Below are 26555 nucleotides of genomic sequence, written 5' to 3'. Positions count from 1 at the left end.
ACGTAGGTACATGGCGCACATCATGCAAAACAAAAGAACTGTCAGAAGGAAACTACAACTGAACATCTCCAATGCCCACAATGTCAAGAGACCTGTCATCACCAAGATGCACAGAACCAGACATGGTACGATAGGTATCAAACCAATCTCGACAAGGTGTCACATGAAAGGACACACCCGAATCCAAGAGCCAGCATTTTCGCATACATAGAATGTATCTCAGAAGTCTATAAGGCATCGCATGAAGAAGCTGCAAGTATGTAACCATCATCTGAATCAGTGGCCTGCATGACATTAACCTCATCTATCTTCACACTGGACTTTGCAGGCACAATACTGCGCTTAGAAGACTTTTCTTGCACTTTTTCTTTTCCCTTTTCCTTGCACTTATCATCGCGCATTTTATGGCACTGCGGCCTAATATGTCGTGCTTTCCCACAATAATGACAGATAAGATCAAACTTCCATCCACGGGACTTACTGCGACCACATGACTTGGACCTGGACTTCTAAGAGTCCTTGTCCTTATGATCATTATCATGCCTGCCATGTCTGCCACCTCTAACGGTCAATGCATGTGAAGAGCGGGAAGCATCATTGTTTCTCCTGTTGATTTCCTTAGTCAATAAGGCACTCTCAACATCTTTGATTTTCAACCCATCAAGCTTGTTCCTGCATATGGCAGTATAGAAGACATCCCATGATTCAGGCGAGGTACCAAGCAGAAACAACGGGTGCAAGTCGTCTTTGAACTCAATACCCTGTGAAAATAGACTCTTCATGATAGCATAAAACTGACTGAAATGAGATGAAAGGGAGGTCCCCTTCTTCATGTGAAGGTCCATTAACTACCTCAATCAATACATATTTGACGCAGGACTCTGTTGTGCATAAAGCTCCAGAATCTTCTCCCATAAATCCCATGCACTCAGATTCTCATCTTCAATAGCATTATGATGGACCTCTTCTAAGAGTGACAAAATAATGGTAGACTTGCATAGCTCATCAACTTCCATCTAAACATCATCATCCATATCCTCAGGTTTAACACCTTTGAAATGCAAGGGTTTAATATGCAACTTCTACACCAAAACCTGCCATATTTGGGACTTCCAGTACCCATACTTGGTACCATCCAACTTGGCAATGTTGTGTCTTTCAAATGACCAGCCATACTGTCCCAAATCAATGCAAAAAATGTAAAATTGCAGGTTGCTCTAATTAGCAAAAAATGTACTAAAACTATTTTCAAAAGTGGCTGAAAGGGTGGATTTCACCAAGAGAAGCACCTGTCCACCAAATATGACCAAGATAACATCAAATAGTAAGCATTACCCTCATAGAAGTGCTCAAAATCTGTAGATTTCAGCTTGTTGTAATAAATGACAGATTTCAGTAAATGAGAGCTAACTGTGCCAAAAGCAGATCCCAAGTCAATCATATACTACCAAGACCATAACCAACATCATGCATGCATAACATAGGCATATGACAGTCGATAAGCATGAATCCAACACCCAAACATGTCATGAAATATCTGCCAGTGAGTAGGCACACCCCCCAATCAATGGAGCAAAGTTTGCCTGCCACTACCAAGACTTGACACAAGTAGGTGTCAGCTCACAAGGAAAGGGACCCAAGTCAAAGAGTCAACTCATAACCATCGGAAGGAACCAAGACATATGAACCATGCATCATCCCAAAGGGTAAGGAATCCCAAATAGTTTCAAAAGCTTAAATAGCATAGACCGCCTGCTCAATGTCTGTCAAGCATCCAAAGACGCTCCCACTAGCACAAAAGCCATAAATATCAAGCAAAAAATCTCAAAAAAAGCATGTACAAGCACCAGTGACAAGTGTCCAAGATCAAGCATCAATGATACATCCCGAACATGTAGGCGGTAGAGCATCCATATGTAGCATCCATAGACATCATATACATCCCAAATGTAACTCTGGAAAGCCAATAAATAGCGCAAGTAAGCTCTGGAAATCCAAAGTCAAGCCAAGACAAAGCCAATAGACATCATGTACATCCCAAATGTAACTCTGGAAAGCCAATAAATAGCACAAGTAAGCTCCGGGAATCCAAATTCAAGCCAAGACAAAGCCCATAGACATCATGTACATCCCAAATGTAACTCTGGAAAGCCAATAAATAGCACAAGTAAGCTCCGGGAATCCAAAGTCAAGCCAAGACAAAGCTCGATAGCATAGGCATAACCAAGCATGAGTTAAATAGCTTCAGCCCACTGTATTATAGTAGTGATTCACTGTGCAAAACTGAATATTTCAGCATCAAAATCAGCTCCAAAATGGTGGCAAATTAATAGGCATGCATCCCTGAATCAATAGGCATCAACTGGGACCAATTAGTCATCAAATAGCAATGCCGGGCAAGTATAAACATCAAATGTCACTGTAGCATTGTTATAAACTGCATGTGGACTGTTATGACAGTCCCAAAACAGTGCCAAATCAGTCCCGAATCAATGTCAATGCTCAAACCTTCAATGCCAAGCATCAAAGCATGTTCATATGCCCGAAATGGAGCCTTTGCAAGTGCCCAATGCCTGGGAAGCTGGAGATGAGGAAGACCAAACTGTAGCTGCTGGAAACAGGCTGAAAAATTGGTGCAACCTGATCTGGGGTCACTACAATGCCACGTGGCCTAAATGGCAAGTGTGGGAGGTAGGGTAGGCACCAATGAAGCCTAGGAAGAGGCCTCAACAAGCCACCATGAAGGGGGAGCAACATATGAGCTCCATGAACCTTGGATATGGCTGCCCTATTGCTTGCACCCTATGGACTGAATAAAACCCAGTAAAGAATGAAGCAATACCTTTGTGTGAATGCCCTGAGGGTGCCTCAATAGGCCGCGGGAGGAAGCTCGGGAAGCTGAGGAGTGACGAGAGCTCAAGGGAGTCAGCTATGGTTGCCGGGATGGAGACCCAATGCGAGTAGGGAGTCGATGGGAAGCTGAGAATGCCATGAGCCAAGCTCAAGAGTCAGGAAGCCGAGCTCTAATACCACTTGAAAGGAGAGAAGGATCGAAGCTTGCACACGAGAGCTATGGCGGGAGAGCAAGAGCAAGAAAGAGAGAGACAAGAAATGGGAACTCCAACAAACACAATGTGTGGCCAGGCCTTCCTTTATTCAAACTATCACTAAAAGAATAAAGAATAAGTGACTGTGATGGGCACCCGCCACTTGCAGTGTGCAGTGGTGGGTACTGTCAGTGTAGTAATACACAGGCAGCTAGGCGGAGGCGCCTTTACCTCCAACACTAACAATAGTTTAATGCCCATCCAAGATGGTCACTTGCTGACCAATCAAGGGTGAGAGCAACTAATAGTGCACTTGCCTAAAAGGGTGTAGTTTAGGTCTTAATCTATCAAGAGTAGTCTCATTCTAAGGGATTTTCCTAATCGTTGATCCTTATAGAAGGCTAGATGTCCACCCATCATACAAAGAATTCAATTGTCATTATTGAATTCTCCCACTTTTTACACACTCGTCTATCTATTCTCTAGTTTTCTAAATAGTTTATGACACCACGTTGTGAGACATATAAAAAGGACTTCCTTTTATCACCCATTACACAAGCTTCCTTACACTCCCTTAGCATTGAACAAACAATCCAAAAAAATTATACTTATTCATATATACACCATTACACTCTCACAAGAGCAGCAAAACCTAATGCACCTAGAATGGAATCTTCTAACCTTTCAAGATTAGGCTATGTGATCACACTCTCATCCTAGGATATAGGGGTTTACACACACAGAGCTCTCCTAAGCTCCATTGCACCCTTGAGAGCTATCCTAGACCATGGGAGTACTATCTATTAGCACTCTTCCTAAAAGGTACTCAAGTATCTCTTTATTCCCTCATGCCCCATAAGGTGGAGCAACTTATCCTACGAGATGATTATTTTGCAACCCACAAGATTCTCAAGACTCATTGACCTAGGGTGTCCAAGACTCGCTTCCATTATTCTTTCTCCTCTAGTTGTCATAAGCACATTTTCAAGGTTAAGATATTAATAACCAAAAGAACTCATTTTGCAAACACTCATTTAATGCTACTCATTTTAACTTATTAGAATTTCTCGAGAAGAAAACAATGATATTAATTAATGATTTTGACCGTAAGTTGTCTTGTTACATCTTTCTCCTAAGGTTTCGATTTACCTTGAACCTCAAGGTTTCAATTTATTATTTGTGCTTTGACTCACAATGTTTAGACATAAAATCTTAGCTCTACATTGGCTAATATTAGTCTAATTTAGCATTATTTTGTCTAAACTTCTAAGGCTTCACTCTAATTTTTAGCTAATTTTAAATATTTATATATGTTTTACTAATGATTATCTTTATCCAAATGTAAATCTAACTTCTCAAGCTAATATTTTTTAGTCCTAGTTACTCTTAATATTCATTTCTATAGCACAAATCTTAATAATATTTAACCATAATTACACAACTTGGTCTACATTACTAGATTCTATTGTTGTTATCGTTAGTTTCACTTTTGCTTTAACCATTATTTCATCTATCATGGCCTTCTTTCCAAGGTTACATAATCTCCTTAGGGCCATTGCATACTTCATCTTCGAGTTTGGGAGTTTTCAATGGCACTTCAAAATTGCCTTTAGTCATACAAACTCTTCCTCTATTATGGAAGTTGAATGGTATCTATTTCTTGGACTTTGCAAGCAAACTTCTAAGCCAAATCTAGTGTTCTTGACTTTCACAAATTTGATTTGAACTTATATGTGAAAAGAGGGGCTTATTGATGAGTTGGGGTGATGAGCAAGATTTGAAAAAGACATTTTATGACCTTAAGCTATATAGCTTATGGATAAGCTTAAGAAAGCTTATTGCATCAAATCTAGTCATCAAGAGTTACAAGAGTATGCCATCGATGAATTTGATTTGGGAGAGAGCATAAAAATGAAGCTAATGATGATGGTTTGGATGAGATAGGTGAGATCTCAAGATTGGAAGCTCTCATCCTTTCAATGGCTTCATCCTTGGCATGGCTTCATTCTATGGAGAGAGAGAGAGAGAGAGAGAGAGAGAGAGAGAGAGAGAGAGAGAGAGAGAGAGAGAGAGAGAGAGAGAGAGAGAGAGAGAGAGAGAGAGAGAGAGAGAGAGAGAGAGAGAGAGAGAGAGAGAGAGAGAGAGAGAGATGTGCCTTATGATGCCCATGATAGGGTGTTTATATGGGGGGGACTCAATGCAAGGTGTTTTTTCCCAGTTTGGAAAGTAAGATTTAGAGTTTGGCTTTACCTTGTATCTCCTTAAGTGAGCAAAAAGCATAGGGGTTGGTAATTATTCCCTTCCTTTGAGTTATCAGTTGTTCTTTCTATCCCTAAATCTTGTTTTCATTTTGTCTACTCTTCAAGCTTCGGCTTTTATAGAATGAGTTCTCGATGTTGGATTTATATACCACAATGTTCTAGGATGATAAATCTTTTGAGCCTAATACTATTTCACAGTTTAATTCTCTGATTCTTGTATCTTAAGACTTGTTAAATTATTCTTGATTTGGTTGGTATGGTTATCTCTATACTTTTTACATGATACAATCTATGTAATGCACTTAAAATTCAAAAAATGTTTCACCAATTAATTTTTCTTAGTTTGAAATTTTTTTTAAAACTCAAAAATTTAGAATTTACACCTCTAGGGTTACAACCTCTTTTAAGTTATTAACTAGCATAATGGGTACATTGCATCCTTCCCCCTTAGAAAATTTTGAATGTCCTCATCTTGAGAGACATTAGGGATATTGTTTTATAAGGGTGGCTTTTCCAACCCATATGGCATCTTTCTTTGAGTTAATATTTCCATTGACATACAAGATGTTCTTGAAGAATATGAGACTTGAGAGTCTTCCATCTAGTATTAGGAATTCATTCAAGCTACATTTCAAGAACTCCTTAATATGGTTTAGAATTTGCTAATCATATATGTCATAAATCATGATTGGGAACATATGGTTTTAGACTAACATGAAATACAATAACTTGAATTTATAGGATTGTTTTCTTAGAGACCTGATTATTACATAAGATCCACAATTTCTTGGATTAAGTCATTGTATTTTTCCAAGGATAGAAAACCCTTTTAAGGTCTTACTCTTATCTCCTTCTTTGAATAGTGTTTTGGGTCTCCAAGGATTTGAATAAGCCTTTTTCTTATCTTGAACTACCTTGATAGCTTAATGTATATCATTTATTTGTTGTTCCATCTCTTCAAGCATAGAATTTGAGACTTCCACATTCAGAGTTGGATCTAGAAAGTTCAAGGTTAACAAACATATATAGCCATATAATATTGAAATGGCATCATCTCAATAGTCTATTGATAAGTAGCATTGTGGGAAAAATCTACCAATGGTAGATATTCTATCCATCTTCTTAGTTTGTGCCTATAATAAGCTTTTAGAATTTCCTCAATGACGATTCGATTCACTCCTTCAATTTGTGCATCTAAGTAGTATTGAAGTATAACCTCATTCTTATAGCTTGAAGTAGGCAAGTTCATAACTTAGATATGAAATTTTAATCCCAATTTCTAATTAGGTTTTCTTAGTGCTTGAAGTGTCAAGGAAAGCATGAGCTCAAGGGGTTTGCTATATGTAATCCCTTTATATCATCTACATTCAAGGAATACCATTAGAAAAAAAATGGACTCAAAAATGGCCTTTTAGGGGTTTTGACTCACTCTCTCTCTCTCTTAAAAAATGAGGCCATTGTGAATTTTTTGCAAATGAGCTCCAAATTTGTCAGACCTTAGATATTTAGAATATACTCTTTGAGTTTTTTCCATTGATCTACATCATATAATGAGATTCTTGACATTTCAAAATATTTCAAATTGACGTGACTGCATGGATCAATTTGGAATCTTTTGAAATATGCAAAATCTCATGATGTGCTATAGACCAATAGAAAGACCTCAAAGAGTACATTCTAAGTATCCAAGGTTTGACAAATTCTAAGTTCGTTTGCAAAAATTTCACTATAGCTCCATTTTTGAGCCAAAAGTTTTCCTTCTATTAAAAATACCCTTATTTGTGAATTTTTGAGAAATAAAACACGCCCCTTTTCTATTCAATCTATAAATGACCCCTTTATATGGTACCCTTTTGTATGCAAAAATGTATCAAGGAGAAGGCAATGAAAGAGTATGACAAAATTTTGAGTAACATTTCTTGAAGTTTCCATGCATTGCAACAAGTATCAAATCATGATTAAGATCTATGCTTCGAGCAATCCTCATTCCTCATCTTGATCTCCACCATTGAATGGATTGGAACAACCAAGAGTACTAAGAAATCTAAGAATGAAGCATATATACCTACATTAAGCTCTTCTTCAAGCTTACATGATGGTATGACATGCACAATTGAAGCTCCTAGGGCAATCTTGATTAATGTGCTAAATTGAGTAAGTATTGTCAAATCCCACTTGTAGTCTTTCAATGCTCAACCCCATAATAACAATGAGGCGTCAAACTTTTCTCATGCAAAATCTATGCTTCAACCTTAGGTTCTCTCACTTCATGTCATCATGTGTTAAGTTACCAAGCATCCCAAACCTTCAACAAGGTTAAATTACCCCACTCTATGCTAAAACTCTTAGGAGATTGAAGCTGCTATGTCCATGCATAGATATTGGGAGATGTGAATCATTATCAAAGCTTTACTTTGTCATCGCAAAATATTGACTTGTATAGGTGGTTTAAAGATTAGGTATATCAAGACAAGATTTTGAGGATTTTTTATGCGAAGAAAACATCAAGAATTTGAATGTGCTAGTGCTTAAGAGTGACTTTGCTATGTTCAAGACCACCAACAACACTTAAGAGTGACATTGCTATGTTCAAGAGCACCAACATTGCAAGCCTTGAGCTCTAGGTAAGGCCTTCTTGTGATTTAGGATTGGAATAGTAAGGCATGTAGCTATCCATGGAATTTTTCTTTGATAGATGTACCACCATTTTCACAAGTGGGTACTCGTCTATCCATTAAAGGAGATCTAATTATGCACATAGGTCATTCAAGAGTTTTAAGATTTCAAAAGATATCATAGCCCATTTTTCATTGCAAGATCCATTGAGACTTTACCCTTTACTTGGATAACCATTTTAGAGGATGTATATATGCTCCAAAAAGATGGTATTAGCTTATATGTGTATGTAGAATAGTTGGATAGTATGCAACAAACTTTTCCCTTAGCCCTTGATTTGATTGAGAGCCCTTAAAGTGTATGCTCAGTGCTTGGCCACCACTTTAGGTGTTCTTGCATTATTACGAGATGGATTTTATGCATAAATGCAAAATTTTATGGTTATGATATGAGCTACCATAGATTTGGAAATGAGAACTATGGGAAGGATGGATGTAAGATGAATACAATGGATAGAGTCACAAGGAAGACGCATGGTGTAGACCTCATGTATAATCATTGTGGAAAAGTATATTTTGGGTGAAATATTTTAAGCAAGGCTTGGTCATTCAAACATGAAGTTTTGACCTTGCAAGAAGTGAAACTAGGGCTAGAGGATTGCAATGAGAATGTAATCCCTAGGTATGTTGGCTTTGTAGAGGCCAAGCCAAGAAGAGATGATGGGACTATTCTCTTGGTTAAATGGGACCTCAAGCCTCTTAAACTTTGGTTGATGCAATTTGTGTCACATTGACCATAGATGTCATTCTAGATAATGCATTTATCAATAATATTTCTATATATGCCCCAATATTTCTTGAATGTAGGAAAATAGCTAGAATATTCTAGACAATAAGATCAATATACTCTTCTTTTGAGAGACGAGAATATGACCCTTGACCTAAATAATTGCTCATATAGATCCTCATGGCCATTGGCCCAAATAATCACCTACATCAATCCTCATGTATCATTCACAAAGAAAAGTTATCTTTGGACAATCTAGCTTCAAAACATCACCTCATGAATTTACTCAATGGCAATAATGTCCTTTTATTTGGCACAATTGGTATCAAGATTATACTTGGACAGCTACCCACTTAAACAAAATGTATGTGACCTTGGATGGCTCTAGTGAATCAAACTAGGTATGAGATTCTGCATCTTGTTCAAAGTCTTGTCATATGATAATCCTCCCATTATGATACCATGCAAGATTCTTACCATTAGTAGGAGTAAAATTTGTATTCCCCCTTTCAAATTGAAGGTGTCTTTCCTTCAAGAGAGGAGAGCTTCTTGAAGAGATTTGAAAGCATGTGGATCTTAGCTGTAGATCCTAGTTGTCCAAATGTATTCTAGTAGTCACAACCTTCTCAAAAAATGTTGCAATAGAGATAAACATAAGATGCAACTATAGTCTGATGCTTCAAGATTTTGAGATGCTCTTCTATCATATCTATGGATATGGAAGATGAAACTTTACTTTCCATCTTCTTATACATTGAGCTTTTACTTCTTACAAATAAAGAACATTAAAAGTTGAGTGTATAGAGGTGCAATCAAAAGCTTTGTGGGATGTCCGAGGTGATGCTCATAACCATTTCTACTTTGACTTAATAGGGGCCAAAAATTTAGAAAATATCATTTCTTGTTTGGGGATGATTTTGGCAAGTGGTGACTAGTGTGTGGTATGTAGAAGACATGTTGTGGTTGATTTTAGCTATTGATGTGTTGGTTGGTCATGAATATTAGGACCATACTATAAAGATTCTAGGTGCTCTCTATAAGGAAAAGTTCCATTGAATATCTAGTCATATTCTCGATAGACCTTTCACTAAGGAGGAACATTACTATGATCTCAAAAGTGTGAAACTGGCTAAATCGTCAAGACTAGATAGCTTCCTAGTGGAGCTTTTTCAAGCCATCCAATCAAAGTGTGTGAATATTCTAATCAATTGCGCTCTAGGTATAAAGGATTTGGATAAACTATATAAGCACTATAATGTTGCATTTCATACTAGTTTCAACGTATTGCAAGATGACTACCTTATTAATGTTTTACAAACGCTAGTGCAAAGATCTTCATCAATGGTTATTTGACTCAAGGCTTTCAACTCAAGAAGTCAATCATATAAGATTGTCCAATGGCTCCTCTTCTAATTGCCATTGTGACTATGTCTCTTTTGAGCGGCATTTGCAACTATAGAATCATGCAACTAACGGTGTAAAATTTCCCAACGGCTTAATCCTTCTTCCTCATATTTTTTCAATGAAATTTCGAATGTAATTGAGGTTGAACAACTTTCTTTGCATTATCTTTTCCATATTTATGATCAATTGCTAGTAGCTGAAATTGCATGGTTACTCATTAGTAAGCGAAATATTGAGCTTTCTTCTTGAGCTAGAATGAGGCTTCTCAATGATTTCAAGGTCTTGACTTCAAGATGATCAAGCAAGGCATGTATTCATGCATTGTAGCTAGTCTTTGGGCTTTGATTGGTTGTTTGATAAGCTTCACAGTTGAAAAATAGGAGAAATTTTGTCAGGCCTTACTCAAATATTAGTTCTAGCAAGAACTATGCTTTCGTATATGGTCATCTATGGAGCTACTATATTTTCCTTTTTTCAAAGTAGTAATGGTGGAACAACTCATGAATAAATTTATTTGGTCATATGGTGACTAAAGACTATCACGTGTTATGCTCAGAGATAGCTACCTTCTCTTCGGGATAAAGGAAGGTTTGTTTTGGAGCCATGAACAGTGGCTTTGGGAGATTGGACTAAGAGGTAAGAACCTCCCTTTCTAAGGTATATCATGTCAAATGGGAGGGGGGAAGCTCTTAAGGGGTTAGCTCCAATCCCAAGTTTCTTTTGGTAATACTCTACTTATTGAATGCATGTAAAAGTATTTTTCAATGCATAAAATGGATAGGAAGGCATGCACGGCATCACAATTCTTCTCTACTTTAGTTCATGTGCATTTTTGAGGTACATTTCAAGGTGGTCAATGTCCATACATTTTGAACCCTGAATGATCTCGATCATATTGAGTAAAGGATGAAGAGGCATATAGATTACCCATGTAAAACCAAAAACTTGACTAGCATTGATTAAACTATGGAAGATCTTACACATTGTCCAATAATCTTTTTCTTTACCAACAATGACCCATCTTTTTGTTAGGTAAACTTTAGTGCTTTCAACCATGTTAAAATCTCCAACAAAAATCACAACACACATAATATTGAGTAGGAATGACCGAATATTACTTCTATATATTGGATTTTGCACTACATATAAAGAGACAACATGAAGTTCTTCTTCCATAATGAATTATTATCCTAAATAATAGGCCTACAAATTTTTTACTAATTCCTATTACAACTCCTCAACTTCTTGTGTAATGTTTAGCTAAAAGCTATTCAAAATCTTTAGACAATGAGCTAATGTTTTGAAAGTGGTTTGGGTGGCTTTAATTTATGTAGGCAAAGGATGTTTGGGGCTAATTGGTTATCCTTTAGCCAATGACTAATGATCCTTGCCCTATTGTGGTCTCTTAACCCTTTGGGATTGTAACAGATTGTCCTAAGTGCCTTTATCATTATTTACTTATTTTTGGTAGATTCGCATTTCTTCCAACTCTTCTTCGCTTTGTCTAAATAAGAAGACATTATGTTTTTCTCTTGTTTGCTTGCACTTGTTGATCTCTTTTACTATTAGGGCCTTTAGACTCTTCTAGAATATCCATCAATAAGGGCCTATACATGTTGCCTTTTTTTTTTTTTGGTTGTCTTTAAAGTTATCAGGAGCTTGTTTCTTACTCTTCCCTTTCCTATTTATAGTCGTTAAGCCATCAACTATTGGCTTGACTAATTCTTGGTGAGAATTGGGTTCTTTTGCCTTGAGATTAGGAGAGTCACTATTAAAATGACCAACCATTAGACATGAGAGGGACATTGATGTGATAGTATACAATATAATACGATGGGAGAGGGTGACTATCCCAGAACAACTTGTTCAACTCCATCTTTGAGTTCCTTCCCCCAAAACACTTCACATATTTTGAGAGATCTATCTAATTTCACCATTGTGTGTTTTGCAAGAAAAATGAATCTAAGTGCATGCTAATTTCCTCATTGTGCTTTGCGAAAAAAAGAAGGAATATCCATCACACTTATTTTTGGACTGCTTCAAAGATGAGGCCTATGTGAAGACAATTAGGAAGTTAACTAGGAAGTTCATGGAGAAAGTTAGTCTTCATTCCCACATCAGTAGAAAGAAAGCTCTTCTAGGACATATTAGATTTGTGAATGATGAAGCAATAAAGATTACTTGGAGTTGTGACTTCAAGAGATTTGTGATTTTTTGAAGGAACTTAAAAGGACCTCTATCAAATATAGTATAGTTCACAGATTGATTAAAATTGTTGTCAAGTTTTTTCTTTAGGGAAAACTATACAAATTGTTAATTTTTCTTGCCTTTCCACTAAGAAGCTATATATATTTACCTTTTTACCATTGAATACACATAATTTCATAGTCTTTTCAAACAATTGAGATTATTTTGACATGTTGAGTTGTAATAGATTTATAAAATTGTCAAGGCTGCTTGATTAGTTTGGCTATATAGTTTCTTGTGATGTTCTTTTCTCCCTTAATTAAAACCTACGAGTATTTATTTTCCATTACTCCATCAATTACTAACATTTGGCTTTTAATGTAACTGTGGTAACCATCCCATATGTTAGGTGCCCTAGTCTTACCCATAAGTCATGAATAGATACTTGTGTGGCATGCAACCATGTCTAATTCCTTAAGGACCAATTATGGAGGCAAGGGAGTTCTTCCTAAGATGCCTTTCATTGTTCCTTTCATGTCCCTTCTTAGGTTGGTTATGGTGGCACCTCCCCCCATTTTGAGAACCAATACAAACGTTCATTTTTTCACAAGTATTCACAAAAAGTGAGGTTCAATTTCAAGAAAATTACAAAAGTTAAAAGCTAACTCTAAATTTTCAAAGATATCTTAAATGTGATCTCAAGTGAATCCATTTATTGAGAGCCTTGGAAAATCATGTACACCTTAAGGTTGAATTTTGGTATCAATTTTCAAAGAGGATGTTTTAGATTTGATTCGAGGCAAGTTGATTAATGAAATGCAATTGAGAGCTTCTTTAGAGCTTGGTTGCACCCACACTTGCAAGGGATAAGGGTATCTCGACCATTTTTGCATTCCATTGTGGTCATGCTAGCAATGTAGGAAGAGGGGTTTTGCAAGTGGGCTATCATAAATGCTAACAAGCTAATGATGCCATTGGAGCATATAGAGATACTTGTCATAAGATTGGCCATCCGATAGCATTGATACACTTCACCTTGCTAGCGTGCTCACTGTTCATAGCACAATGTTTCTACATGATATTAGCGAGTTGAGTAGGGGGTTATGGCTGGGTTCACACATAGGCAACATAAGTTTAAGAAATCTAGGAGAGGTCTACCATGTGTGTTCACAAAAGTGAGTGGAAATATAATTTTCATTATTTAAAAATACCTATCACAAAAATTTATGCACACTTATGTTGAATTACAAGTTGGCACATGTAAAATGACATCTTACTTCAGCCAATTCTTTCTTCTAAAGGTGTGAGACAGGTAGAAGATATGGTGGATTTGAAAGAACACCGCCTTTTTGTAAAGGACACATTAAATGACACCCCTCCCCTTTTTTCTTCTGCTACCTCATGTGAACCCAACCTTAGAGATCATTTTTCCTCCTAACATGCTTGGGCAAAACCAGGGATTAGTTCGCGGGAAGGAATGTTCCACTCTCTAGACTGGCCTTGTGTGCAACCTAGCTCTTAGAAAAACTGCAAGGTTTAAAGGCTTAAGGTTTTTTGCATCAATTCTCCGCATAAGACTTCCATGAAATACCATGACATATGGATGAAATCATTGGTGTTGCCTAGGGAGAAGAAGAAGGTCTTTTAAAAACATGTCCAAAGACCTGGAGGCTGGGTGTATAATAAAGTAAAAATAGGAAAAGGCAGGTGGAAGTGCAGTCCTTAAATTTTTAAGGACAGAAGAAATCTTTGAATTTGAAGGACAAAATAAAGGCGCATATGTTCTTAAAAATCAAAAATTCCAAATAACAAATTCCGGATTTCGGAAAGGAGACGCGAAAAAGGATTGAACAAATAATTTGTACCCTTTCGTCGGTTCAGGTCTTGTAGGCTAAAAGGCGGTGGATCAGGCAAGTGTATTGATACGAAAGCCTCTCTCTCTCTCCTCCCCCCCCCCCCCCCCGCTAGAATGTACATGCATGATGAACCAACCTTTCCAAGGGGACCGCCTCTAGTACAAATTACAATCACAAATCTCAAACAGAATCTCCTCACGAACTTTCATAGAAAAAACAAGTGTACAAAAGACGGTGATAAGGTAAACATATATACTTTTCTCTGCTGCAGTGTACAAAACTTGTTGGCTGCATAGAGGTTTACAGCTCTATTTACACCAAGGGCTACATGATGAGAGAGACTACAGGCCTAAAATATGGTTAGGCAACATCCATAGGGGGGGTAAAATTCCCTCCTGATTGAGTTGTAAATGAGGGTTTTGCTGCTCTTGGGGCGGGGGGGGGGAGAGTACAACAGGGGATGGGCTCACCCATCTGTGTCACATGCTAGCAAATAGACCTTTGCATGAATGTTGCAAAGTCAGCTGAATTGAAATTCAGGTAGTCCCCATCACCCAATTGCAGGGGTGGGAAGCCCCCTGTGCTAGTGCCAAAGGGGCTGGGCAGCCCATCAAAGCTGAACCAGCTCTGCGGCTGAGCGGCAAAGTTTGTGTTCACGTAATAGGCCCCGCCGACGCCGCCGGCGCACGCTGCCCCCGCGCTGGCCGTGGCGCTGCCCCCACCGCCGCTGCCACCCATGAAACCAGGCAGTGTGTTGAATGTGCTCTCCACCGAATCCTCCTCCAGTGTTGACTCGGTGGGCGAATGCTGCCTCTCGTTCGACATTTCGAGCGAGCTGTCCGGCTCACATTGCGTGGTTGAAGGGTCCTCCGAGTAGTTGCTATGGTAGTAAGGTCCGGCCAGCAGGTGGTGGTTGAGGTTGTTGCCTACTTGCTGGGGGGATACCTTGATGTCCTTGATGTCTTCCTGCTGTTGCTCCATAAGACCAGACATGTCCGGGCTGTAATGCGAATTTTCGTATAAGCCATTGCTTCTCATCTCTAGGGCCTTCAAAGGATTAACCCTGTCATCAATCTCTGGCAGAGAAGCCAGCACATCATCCAAACAAGCATTTGCTTCACTCCTCTCTTTGGCAGGCTTTTGGCAATTGTTAGCTGCTGCTGAGCACTTCTTGTAGATGCGGCAAAGCACCCAATCATCAAGCTGTTATCACAAAAACACATAGATGAGAAGATGTTGCAATACAGTAGTTGGCTTAATCACCATTGCATCAATGGTTATAATCCATCAACACACGCTATTAATACATATTCCTTAAATTTTATTAACTCTGATAAGACGTTTAACCCATGTATTCCATCTTATCAATGTCATGAGAATCAACCCATTGATTCTGATATGAAATTAAGCATTACATAAGGCCTCTGATGCTTACCCTTAGGCTACTGCCAGCTTTCCTCTTTGCCGACCTGGCTCCACCGCTGTCTGCAAGGCGGTATTCGTGCATGATCCAGTTGGTTTTCATGCCCTTGGGGGCTTTCCCTTTGTAGAAAACCAGGGCTTTCTTGACGCCCACCTTTTTGCTACCACCCATGGTGCTGATGGGCTTGTCTGTGCCTGTGGCCTTCCAATAGCCAGATCCTGCGGCACGGTTAGGACGGGAGCCATTCGGGTATTTCCTGTCTCTGGGACTGAAGAAGTACCATTCTTTCTCTCCAAACAGGGCCTTCTCTGCAAGGGAGGACCAAACAGTTCAGATTCACAGACAGCTCTCACATGAGCCATTTCATAACCACTAAATGCAATTGCTGAGCCCTGATGTTCAATAGAGGCACTCCAATAAGAGGACTGGACACTCTAAATAGGGGATTGACAGCGAGCTAGATAGAAGGCTTTTCTCTGTTGATACTCCATTCATTCGTGTTAAGCCTCATTTCTCCTACTGATTAAGCCTACTTCATTCTTAAGAATAACTGATAGGAATGCGACCATTAATAAGCCCTAAATGCCCTTGATAAGCTCTAATTTGCCAGAAAATCAAGAGCTGTAATTGGGTAGCATATGCAGATCTATATGATAAGATGTGTCTTATGGCTGGCAACCCATACCAGGGAGGTCCCAAGGGTCGAATTTGTAGAGCTCGATCTCAGCGATGATGGGGACGGAGAAGGGCTCACAGGCGGCCTTCTTGCAGAGGTAATGGACGACAAGCTCCTCGTCAGTGGGGTAGAAGCGGAAGCCGGGGGGCAGGTTGAGCTGGGACTGGGGGGCGCGGGTGGGGTCTTTACCCATTTCAGCTCTCATGGTGGAAAGGGGGGTGGTGTCACAGAAACACAGAGAGAGAGAGAGAGAGAGAGAGAGAGAGAGAGAGAGAGAGGCTTGACAATAGAGCTTGACACTCTATTGATCGGGTCTAGAAGAGGAAGCAAGAGCAGAAGAGAGGGTGTGTGTGATGGAAGCTTTGAAGGTAGAAGGAATGGGAAGGGGGGAGGTTGTATATGACGATGCTGTGAGCTGAGTGAGGTATATGAATGAGAGGGGGAGGGAGGCGGCTATAGGTCTACTTTGTGCTGATGTGATGAGTGTGATGACCAGGTGATGAGAAAAGAGAGAGAGGGAGAGAGAGAGAGAGGGGAGAGAGAGCAGGTGGCGCAGCTGATGTGGCAGGCAATATAAGCAGAACTCAAGCGCGCGCATATACAAAGCGCCCTACAAGCGGTGCCCGTGAAGCGCGCTGATCGCGCCAGCTGTACACCCAAACACCCTGCGCCGTCGACGTGCCCAGTTTCGAACAGCAACTGGCTGGGAGGGAAGCCCCTGTGTGGGCCCCACACGCCCGGCCCAAAAGCCTTTATCTTTAACATGTCATACATGACATCTTCCCTTAAATTACTTTTTCCAAAATTTTATCTCCCCCGTTTCTGGTCGTCCCCAGTCAACCACTTTTTGGCCCTTCCACAGCCCACGTGGAGTGGTCTCGAATACTTCCGCCAGTTGAAAAACGTGGCGGATAACATTTTGACCCCTCCTCAATTCCTGAATTTCCCATTTTTTAATTATTTACGATTTTTTTGAATTTTCACCTGTCAAGAAAAGATTCCCATTTTCCATGCCTGCTTCCAGAAGCGCTCTCACCTGAGGAAGCTTCTTGCGAACCTCGCCCAGCCGCCCCCAGGGCCCCTTCCCGGCTCGCCCCCTTTTTCGGGCTCACACAGCCTCTAGAACACTTTGTAAAGGAAAGACCCGTCACATTCTAACACCTTCACCTAGGGTGTACACCCTAGGAAAAATCCAATTAACCCCGCCCCCTCTCCTCTTAACATTGTTGCTTAACTCAAAACCTTCAAAAAAGTTAGAATTTCTCGTTTGCAATTCTCGACTATGGTCTCACTCCAGATTTTCCTTTCCTTCTCCATATAGACCCTACTTCTATCCATCCATAATTTTGTTTGAACACTATTGGTCTAGTCACCTTCCAAACTCTAAGAATCTCTTCATCTTCTACTTGCAAACCCCTCTCAGGAAAGAGATTCTAAGAGTCGAGAAAGACCAATCTTTAAAGTTGCTTGCAAACACTTGCTTTGGTGTAGATAAGTGTAGGGCAAGGCTCGTCCATCTGTTTTTTTAATGTACATATCTTAATTATTTAGTATACACTCGCATTATAAAAACAATTGTTGCTTAACTAATTGGTGCAACATCATCACACTCCCCTAATAGAAAACCTCAACGTCCCATGGAAACATGAAGCAAGTCACACAAATGTGAAAACCATCATTAAAAACATTGACCATTAACATGTTCAAGTGTGTTTGTCTCACATCCCCATAGTGTAACCTCATTGAGCCAATTAAACCCCTTTTCTTTACTTAATTAACTAGTATAGCATCATCAAATTCAACACACTTCATCTCATTGAAAACCTCACTATCCCAGTTCACACAAATGTGAAGACCACTATCAAAATATTGACCATTAATGAGTCCAAGTGTACTTGCCCCACACCCCTATGGTATAATGCTTCTCTAGTTCTATCTAGAAAGAGGAAACAACTCACAAAAATGTGAAGCCTAGTATAGTGCATATTGACCACTAACAAATTTAAGCCCGTTGCTTGGTTTAATGCTAAGATCCCCTCATCATCTCAGTTTTTCCATCTTGTAATATGTCTCATGATTGAGAATTATTAGGCCATGATGTCAAATATTCAATTTAATATCTAAAGTTTATGTATGTGCTTGAATTTGAGCAAATATGGCATCAAGAAAGTAGAATTAAGCAATGATATTTAACTATTGATAATTACTAAACATTGTGTAAGGAACTTATAGACATAAACATTCATGACTCATTGTTTTCGTAACTTAGTGTCTCACATTGTGCAAGGCCTTGTCAATAAGTCCATGATGAAAGAACTCTAAATGAAGAAAAAAAGAATGTTATTAGCTGACCATGAATTTATTGGCTTGCAAAGGAAGGAGGTAGTTGATGAGATCCTCACATCACTATTCTCACTCGTGAAGATTCATAGGTCACATTTTTCACATGGAAATTGCTCATTTAGCAATGTTGTACAATATGAAGGTCAGCATGTAAAATTGTCCAATCGTGTAAGTTCAAGCAACCAAGACATCATAATAAATGTCAACCAACCACCCATGGTAAATAAGAACCATATATGATACATTGAATTTGGCTATTAGTGCAATATGCATAGAGATGCATGTAGAAAGTTTCATATATCATACAATGACATTTAAGAATATCAAGTACATGCAAGCTATCCCTATGAACAACACAGGGCTATGTGTGGACAACTTGGTTATGCCCCCAAAAAAGATGAGTTGAGCCATTGCTCAATCTATAACCGTATTTATTAATAGAACATCCTCAAAACACATGATTAATGAATGTGTGAATATCAGCAACAAAACTTGCCACAACACATGTTCACAATCCTTCTTAAAAGTTCATACTAACTCATTTAGAAGATGGGCTCCAAATCAACTAAAACAACTATGGACATTAGCCAATGTCATTATTCCACAAGCATTTTATTTATTTCATATATTCTAGCATCAAAAGTCTATCTTGATTCAATATGATGATGTCTTATGAAAAGTGTTATAGGGAGCATTCAAACACAATGAAGAGTTACAAGTTGCAAAGGGCCACTATGATGCCCCTTAATCAAATTTCGATTTTCCCAAAATGAGATGACATGCACTTGGCATGTGCTACACTTCAAGAAAACATAGAGGGATCACTCATAGATTTAGTTTATCAAGGCTATGCTTTGACCCTCTTTGTTGTGCACTTTTGGTTGCACTTTCATATTATGGAGTCCTTGAAAATTCTTAAGAGAATGGAGAAAACACAGTTTGATTTTGGTAAAGATCATTGCTAGGATTCCACATTTCTAGTTATATATATTTTTTCAGAAATGTGATCAACTATAGAGAATAAAATTATAGCTCCCATTAAGAGATGTACCAAAAGATCAGTAAGATACATTTACAAAGCTTTCTTAAGCACCTTAACCACACCCCTAAAGGTAGAGCTGCACTTAAGGCACCACATAATAGCAAGAGAATCTTCTAAACATTTTTCAAATTTAGAAGGAGCCATTTCAAAACTATTTTTGGCTCTCCCATATAAGATATCATTTCTTGAATTCCAAAATTTTCTCAATATGACAACTCTAAGAACACTCCATGCTTTCATCACTTCATCATTGAACCTCCATTGAACTTCCCCCGATCTCCAACAAGAACCTTCTTAACACCAAAGAAACTTGATATACTAGCTTTATACAAAATTCTTCCTTTTAAGTTTGTTCCAAAGGGCTTTGACTTCAAAAATTCCCAAAAGAGATGCAATAGGGCTTCCTTCTTTCTTTTGCACAATAAACACATAGGCAAAATGTTCTCAAACTTTCCCGACTTGAGATTTAGAGGAAGTTTACTTATTAAAGCCTTCCATAAAATTAGGTGTAAATAATGTCCCTAAGATATATCTAACATTACTAGAGATATGAAAGTATTGAAGGTAATTTTTGAAGCTCCACTCATCTGCATAAAACACTTTTGGAAATAAAATTTTACAAAATATTGTTATTAGCATCACAAAATTGAATTATAGTTTGTGATGTACACATCAATGCTTCCATTTACTATAAGAAATCTACAAGTGGCAAGGAAAAGGAGAGTAGAGGTATGAAAACATCATACACGGTATGCACTCTCCCCTCTTCTTTCATTCCTTGCCTTTTCACTTCTCTCTATTTGTTCTTCTTTCAAGGTTTCTTATTGCAAGTTTTTACTTGGAGAGAGAGAGAGAGAGGGAGGGAGGGAGGGAGGGAGGGAGGGAGGGAGGGAGAGAGAGAGAGAGAGAGAGAGAGAGAGAGGTCATCTAGACTTATGACACTCTTCGCGCATGTAGTCGACATCATTGTTTATGCAATTGTGACCTTGCTCACTACATACAAAATGCAATCATGCACCTATTAAGTACATACTAGTTTTAGTCTAATTTACTAAATACATGACTTGTATACTAATGCCACTAATGATATTAATCTTTCACTATATACATGAACTATATACTAATGCCACTACTTAAATACTAATTCTCTTGTAATTCCATAATAACTCTCCTCTAATTTTAGTTCGCTTTCTATAGTGTATCACTATCTCTCTCAACTTCTCCCCCCAGTTTCTTATATCGGTAAGGTACAAGAGGTACCAAAACAAGCTATGTCACACACACACACACACACACACACTCTCTCTCTCTCTCTCTCTCTCTCTCTCAACCTTATGTATGCACTATCATATTAACCCAATATAATTAATAATTAGTTAAATGCATATCTTAAAATAAATAGTGATGCCTAAATGTAACAACAATACTCCAAAAAGATAGATGATTAATTAGTCAAGAGATGTTTCATAGTAGTAGATTAAATAATATATTGTAGGTTGGTGAGTTTAGTAAATTAATATACTAGTAGATTAGTATGTTTGCAAGTTAAATAATTATATTCATAGACTAGTATACTAACTGGTAGGTTAGTGGGTTAGTAAGTTTATGAGTTGTGAGAAAGTAGGTTTGTTATTGGGTTAGTACGTAACTAGGCTTGGGGTTGATAAATCATTAGGTTAGTGGACTAATTTTTATGGATATGTTAGTAGGATAGATAGATATCTTAATAGAGTTATATGCATAGCAATAGGTATATTAAGATGTTACACTACACTAGTTGGAAGGTCTACTAATGCAATCTAAGAAGAAATAAAATGGCAGCCTCTCCATTGGAATAAGTGTCAACAAAAGCTTTAATCTTTGTGCTTGATATACATGTCAAAATAGTTAACAAAATAATCGTCCATATAAATATTAATAAATATTTTGATGCAATAATGATGCACATTATGACACACATAGAAATAAATACCAATGCATATACCAATGATTATAGAGAAAATAACTTTAGTAAGGATCTAGCCCCTATAGGGCTAGATTCCTACTACCCATGGATGTTATCTTGTCAACATAGACAACTTGTTTGCTCTAAAAATGTTGTGAAAACCAAACAAAAGAGTTCTATCTGATTGAAATGGCAAAGTTTGCAAAGATAATGATCATAAAACATTTACAAGTTCAAATCCTGTCACATTGTTTGAATTCTTAGACTTTATAAATGGCACAAAATAGAATTTAGAATACAAACTTGTATTGCATATTTTCAGTGTTGCATGTGTGTGGGACTTGCTCTACTAGAAGTGAGTTATACTATGGAATGATTGGGATCCCCATGTGAAGGCATACATGTGGTATATGGATTGAGAGGAGTCCCCTCCAAGTCCAAACACTTTTCCATCAATGCTTGTAAAAGTTTACTAATCATAGAACACAAAACTCCACAAAACAAGATTGCCCCAATAATGTTGTATGTAAGTACTTGGGTCTACATTTACATATAAAAATCATTAAAAGCATGCAACTTCATGACGATTGTAAGCTAAATACTAGAAAGATAGATTTAGGGTAAGCATACCTTCTCTCACTCTCTCTCCTCTTCTCTGTACCACCTATCTCTTGTCATTGTCATCTCTATCTCTCCTCTCTCTCTTCTTTTCTCTCTCTACCACTCTCTCTCCCTACTCTTTTCTCTCTCCTCTCTCTACCCTCTACTCTCTCTTCCCTCTCTATCCTCTATCCTCTCTTCTCTCTCTACCACCTTTCTCTCTCCCCTCTCTACCTCCTCCCTCTCTTCCTACTCTTTTCTCTCTCCTCTCTCCTCTCTCTTCTCTTCTCTCTCTATCCTCTACCCTCTCCTATGCCTTTCTCCCTCCTTCCCTCTCTCCCTCCCTTTCTATCTCTCTACTCTCTCTCCTCTCTTCTCCCTCTACCTCCTCTCTCTACCTCCTCTCTTCTCCCTCTACTCCTCTTTCTCTTCCTACTCTTTCTTATGTCTCATCTCTCTCTACTTTCTACTTTCTTCTATGTGTGTGTGTGTGTGCGTCTCTCTCTCTCTCTCTCCCTATCCACAAACACAATACAAAAACAACAATACATAATTTTTAAAAACTATTTGCAACCTACATTGCCCTCGCATTCATTCCTACCTCAAATGGCAAGGAGAGAGAAAAAAGTGTATTGTCTTTTGTAAGTTTGATGGCACCAAATGAGAAATAAGAGAAACTCTCAACTTATGTATTTTTTTACTAGTGTCGGTATATGCCTTGGAATATCCGTCAATAGCTTTTTAAAATTTCATTGAAATGTCCATTGCTATTTTTTTTGGAATTATTAGCAATGAATATTTGACAAGTTTACCAAAATATATATCGATGTTAAGAAATTTTTCATAAGCACATTGAAAATATTTTGTATGCTTACCATCTATTGTAGTGTTAATAGAGTAAGTTTTAGAAAATTAGTGGATTAACAATTAATATTTGTGTCTTGACTACCATTGGCACTACTTTTTGCACCTGATTTTGTTGAGTTGAACCCCCATGACTAGCATAAGATGTGTTAGCACTACAAGGGAATGGGACGATAGCGATGGTTAGTTTCGACAAAAAGTAGCAATGTTACTATTAACATCGCTAATTTGTATTTGTGTCGCTAATAGTATTACTATTAACGACACTAATAGCGATGCTGCTTTGAGAAAAAAAAAGCTTCAAAAACCCGCGCATGGCATTTGCCGAAAGCATTTGTGAGAGAGAACAAAAGAGAGGGTGAGAGAGCTCAAAGATTTGGGAGGGAGAGGGAGAGGGAGAGGAAGAGGGAGAGAGAGAGTGTGGGAGCTTTCACTCAACTGCCAAGACCCACGGACTGCTTATTGTTTCAAGCGTTCCAAGCCGAGCACTAATGGCTACCTCTCACATAACCGACGCGCCATCCATACCTACGGGTGTAGTGAGCTTACCTCCATGCCGTTCAAGTTACCTCCTCTCCCGCACACTTCGGTAGCTCCACGATCCAAGTGCAAGCTTCAAGCAAGCTCCATCCTCAAGCTCCACGCTCCAAGCTCCATCGCCGCGAGCAAGAGAAGAGAAGAGAAGAGAAGAGAAGAGAAGAGAAGAAGAGAGGAGACGATGGAGAGCTTCTCCTCCTCGGTCCCTCACCCTCACACACTCACTCCCTCACACTCTCACACTCCCTCTCTCAAGCACAAGCTCAAGCAAGCAAGAAGAAGAAGAAGAAGAAGGACAAGAGAGCTACTTTTGGCCACACATAAGAATGAGCTTCTTATTCACTTTTCAGCTTTATATACAAAACCCTAAATCCCTTTTGGGCGGTCATCCCCTTTTTCCCCTTTTTACATGGCCGGCCGTAGCTTAGGCCCTTTTTCCCATTGTCCTTCTATCTTCCTAGCTTCCTTTCCACCGCCCATCTACATTTAAAAATTGCACGGGTGAGAGCCCGGCGCTCTTTTACACGATTTCAGGGTGCGCCTTTTTATTTTAAAATGCGCCTTTTCCTTTTTGCCTTTGCCTTGGACTTTTAAGGTTGCCCTTGCGCTTTTGGCCTTTTCTCATTTTCTTTCTTCAGTCGGGCCACCTTTTTTCCGCCTTTACCCTACGTCTTTTCAACTTCCTTTTGCTTTCTTCGTGTTGGGGTTAACATTACCCCCCTCCTAGACGAGTGCCAGTCCCATGGCACTCACCGTCGTAGGTAGCAGGCTGTAGCAGGCACTGAAGACGTGGGTGACAAGGACGCCGGTGGTTTGCGTGGAGGAGTGCTGGTGGTGGTGTGGTAGAAGGTTTTGGGGGCCTGTTGGTGGCCAAGGTGGCTGGCGGAAGGTTGTTGGAGTTGGTGGTAGGGTTATGCCGTGTTGGGGATTGCATTGATGGCCAGTACAAGTGTTGGTTTGTTGGGGATTCTGCGCATGACGATTCCTTGCGGGCTTGTCGGATGGTAAGGGACAAGCATTCAAAGTTGAGTGTTGATAAGGAGCGATTGGAATTTCGTTGGAGGTTTCTTTACCTGCAATTTGAAAACCTCTCGTGTGATCTCTCCTTAAGGGGTAGTGCTAGGCTTCTCATCGTGCACAAGACATATTTTGATTAGTTTGGGAGACAGGTCGAACTCTAAGTAAGCCTAGAGTATTGTCCTGCACTTGAGGACCCAAACTGTGGATATACTTTGGTGCAAATATTATGTGAGTGCTCATGCATACTTAGATATTACATAGTTAGAAGACCATGGGCTAGTTTCTCATAACAATTCGTGGATGAAGCAAAGTTGTCCATGTGGAGAAGGAGTACGCGTGAAGGCATATGAGACATCCTTTGCATTGCAACTGCACGATGTAGCATAATGGAATACAAGGACACTGCACTTTCAGTAGCTGGAAACTATTGGACTTACTTGATGAGTATGGTGTACTTTTCATGGCCAATCGTGCGGTGCTTATCACCACTGATTGCAATGGTACGAAGGCAGAGTGCAAAAGAAAATTGTGCAAGTGGGTTAGGCTGACAGGTCTAACCCTAGGTGAGACAAGCTCCCCAGGTATGTCCTGCCCTTGATGTGCCCTGAACAATTGTGGGTGAGTGTAAGGGGCTAGGGGACTAGGGACGAAGCTGGTCGACCAAGGTCACCCGACCTACCTAATTTGAGGACCCCTAGGTGGTGCTGTGCTGTGATCGTGGGTGCTTCTTATTTTTCCATTCATTTCTTTTCCTTTTCTTTTCCTTTCTTTTTCTTGTTCTTGTTCTTTTTCTTTTTTTCTTTTTTTCTTTTTTGCCTGAGTACAACCATTACAATATGTTGAGGCTATCAGCCTTTCAATGGGTTGGAAAATGTCAAGCTTCGAAGGCTCAGAAAATGAATAGTACAATGATGATAGTGCCCTAGCCTCGTTGTTAGAGAAGCAGTTGGCGAAAGGGGGAGATACACTTGAGATATTGCAACCCTCCTTGCAGCACACGCGATGTGGGTACAATTGAGGTAACGACTGCCGTGAGCCAACTATAGAGCTTGACCCAGAAAGGGGACGTGGCCCAGGAATGTTTTGTGGGCCATGCAATGTGGGCGGTTGGCAAGGGTGATTTGTGATTTCGGCAGGGTGGCTTTGCCGCGGCTCCTTGGGGGGGTCGATGCTTGCGCTGATCAAGCATTGAACACTGTCGCCCAAAGATTTGTCCCATCCTGTATCCACTTGTCGCTTCATGAGAGTACAAGCATGGCATATGCCGCAACTATAATTAGCCAGTTCAATGCAAGGAGACATCACTTATCTGAATTCTATGGTGTTGACTTAGACATTTATCACATGCGCTTGATTAGCTTTTTTCTTTTGCTAAAGGTGTAAAATATATTAAACACAGATATGAAAAGTTCATACAAGTCAGGAACGTGTCAACACTTAACAAGTCGGGGACACTTAACCATTTAAAAACAAAAAGTTATGGCCAGTTATCATTTGATAAGCCCTTTATGCATCATGGGCTACTCGATTTGTACGAGGCGGGGAGAGTTTGGGTGGCCGGGTGATTGGGGCTCTACTGGTGTGGGGCTCCCGTGGGGGTGAGCAGGGAACATGTCGGCCGGGACATGAATAGGGTAGTCCCGGGCCACTACCGGTTCCAGAATGTCTTTAAACAATTCATTGAATTCTTCCCTTTCCTGAGCTACCCTTTTTGCCCTTAAGCATCTGGGGCCCGAGCGGGAGCTGGGAGTGCGCACCACTAGTGCTGCCACCTATTGCACGTTTCGAGTCTCGACTTTCCTGACTCGAGGATTCTTCGGCCTTCGCCCTAGGCAATGTCGCTTAGGGCCTCGCTTCTTGGCATACCTCTTGATGGTGGGCACATAGCGCTCCGGTGGAGGGGCGCGTGCCACATGCTCCCGCCTTGTGCGTAGAGCGTCTTTGCATG

General features: G+C 39.5%; 1 protein-coding gene across 1 annotated transcript; it reads right to left on the bottom strand.

Moving 5' to 3' along the window:
• Nucleotides 1-14395: 14395 nt before the first annotated feature.
• Nucleotides 14396-16724, bottom strand: LOC148026816 (NAC transcription factor 56-like). The gene is made up of 3 exons (XM_087691349.1): nucleotides 16266-16724; nucleotides 15593-15888; nucleotides 14396-15360 (listed from the first exon to the last, which is right to left on the bottom strand). The coding sequence occupies exons 1-3, from the start codon at nucleotides 16459-16461 to the stop codon at nucleotides 14644-14646; spliced, it is 1209 nt and encodes a 402-aa protein (XP_087547475.1). The 5' UTR covers nucleotides 16462-16724; the 3' UTR covers nucleotides 14396-14643.
• Nucleotides 16725-26555: the final 9831 nt, after the last annotated feature.

Source organism: Lygodium microphyllum, chromosome 13 (genome assembly GCF_053477565.2).
Source record: "Lygodium microphyllum isolate KBCC chromosome 13, Lygodium_microphyllum_v1.1.10, whole genome shotgun sequence".
Classification (NCBI taxonomy): domain Eukaryota; kingdom Viridiplantae; phylum Streptophyta; class Polypodiopsida; order Schizaeales; family Lygodiaceae; genus Lygodium; species Lygodium microphyllum.
This window is presented reverse-complemented; position numbering and strand designations above follow the sequence as displayed.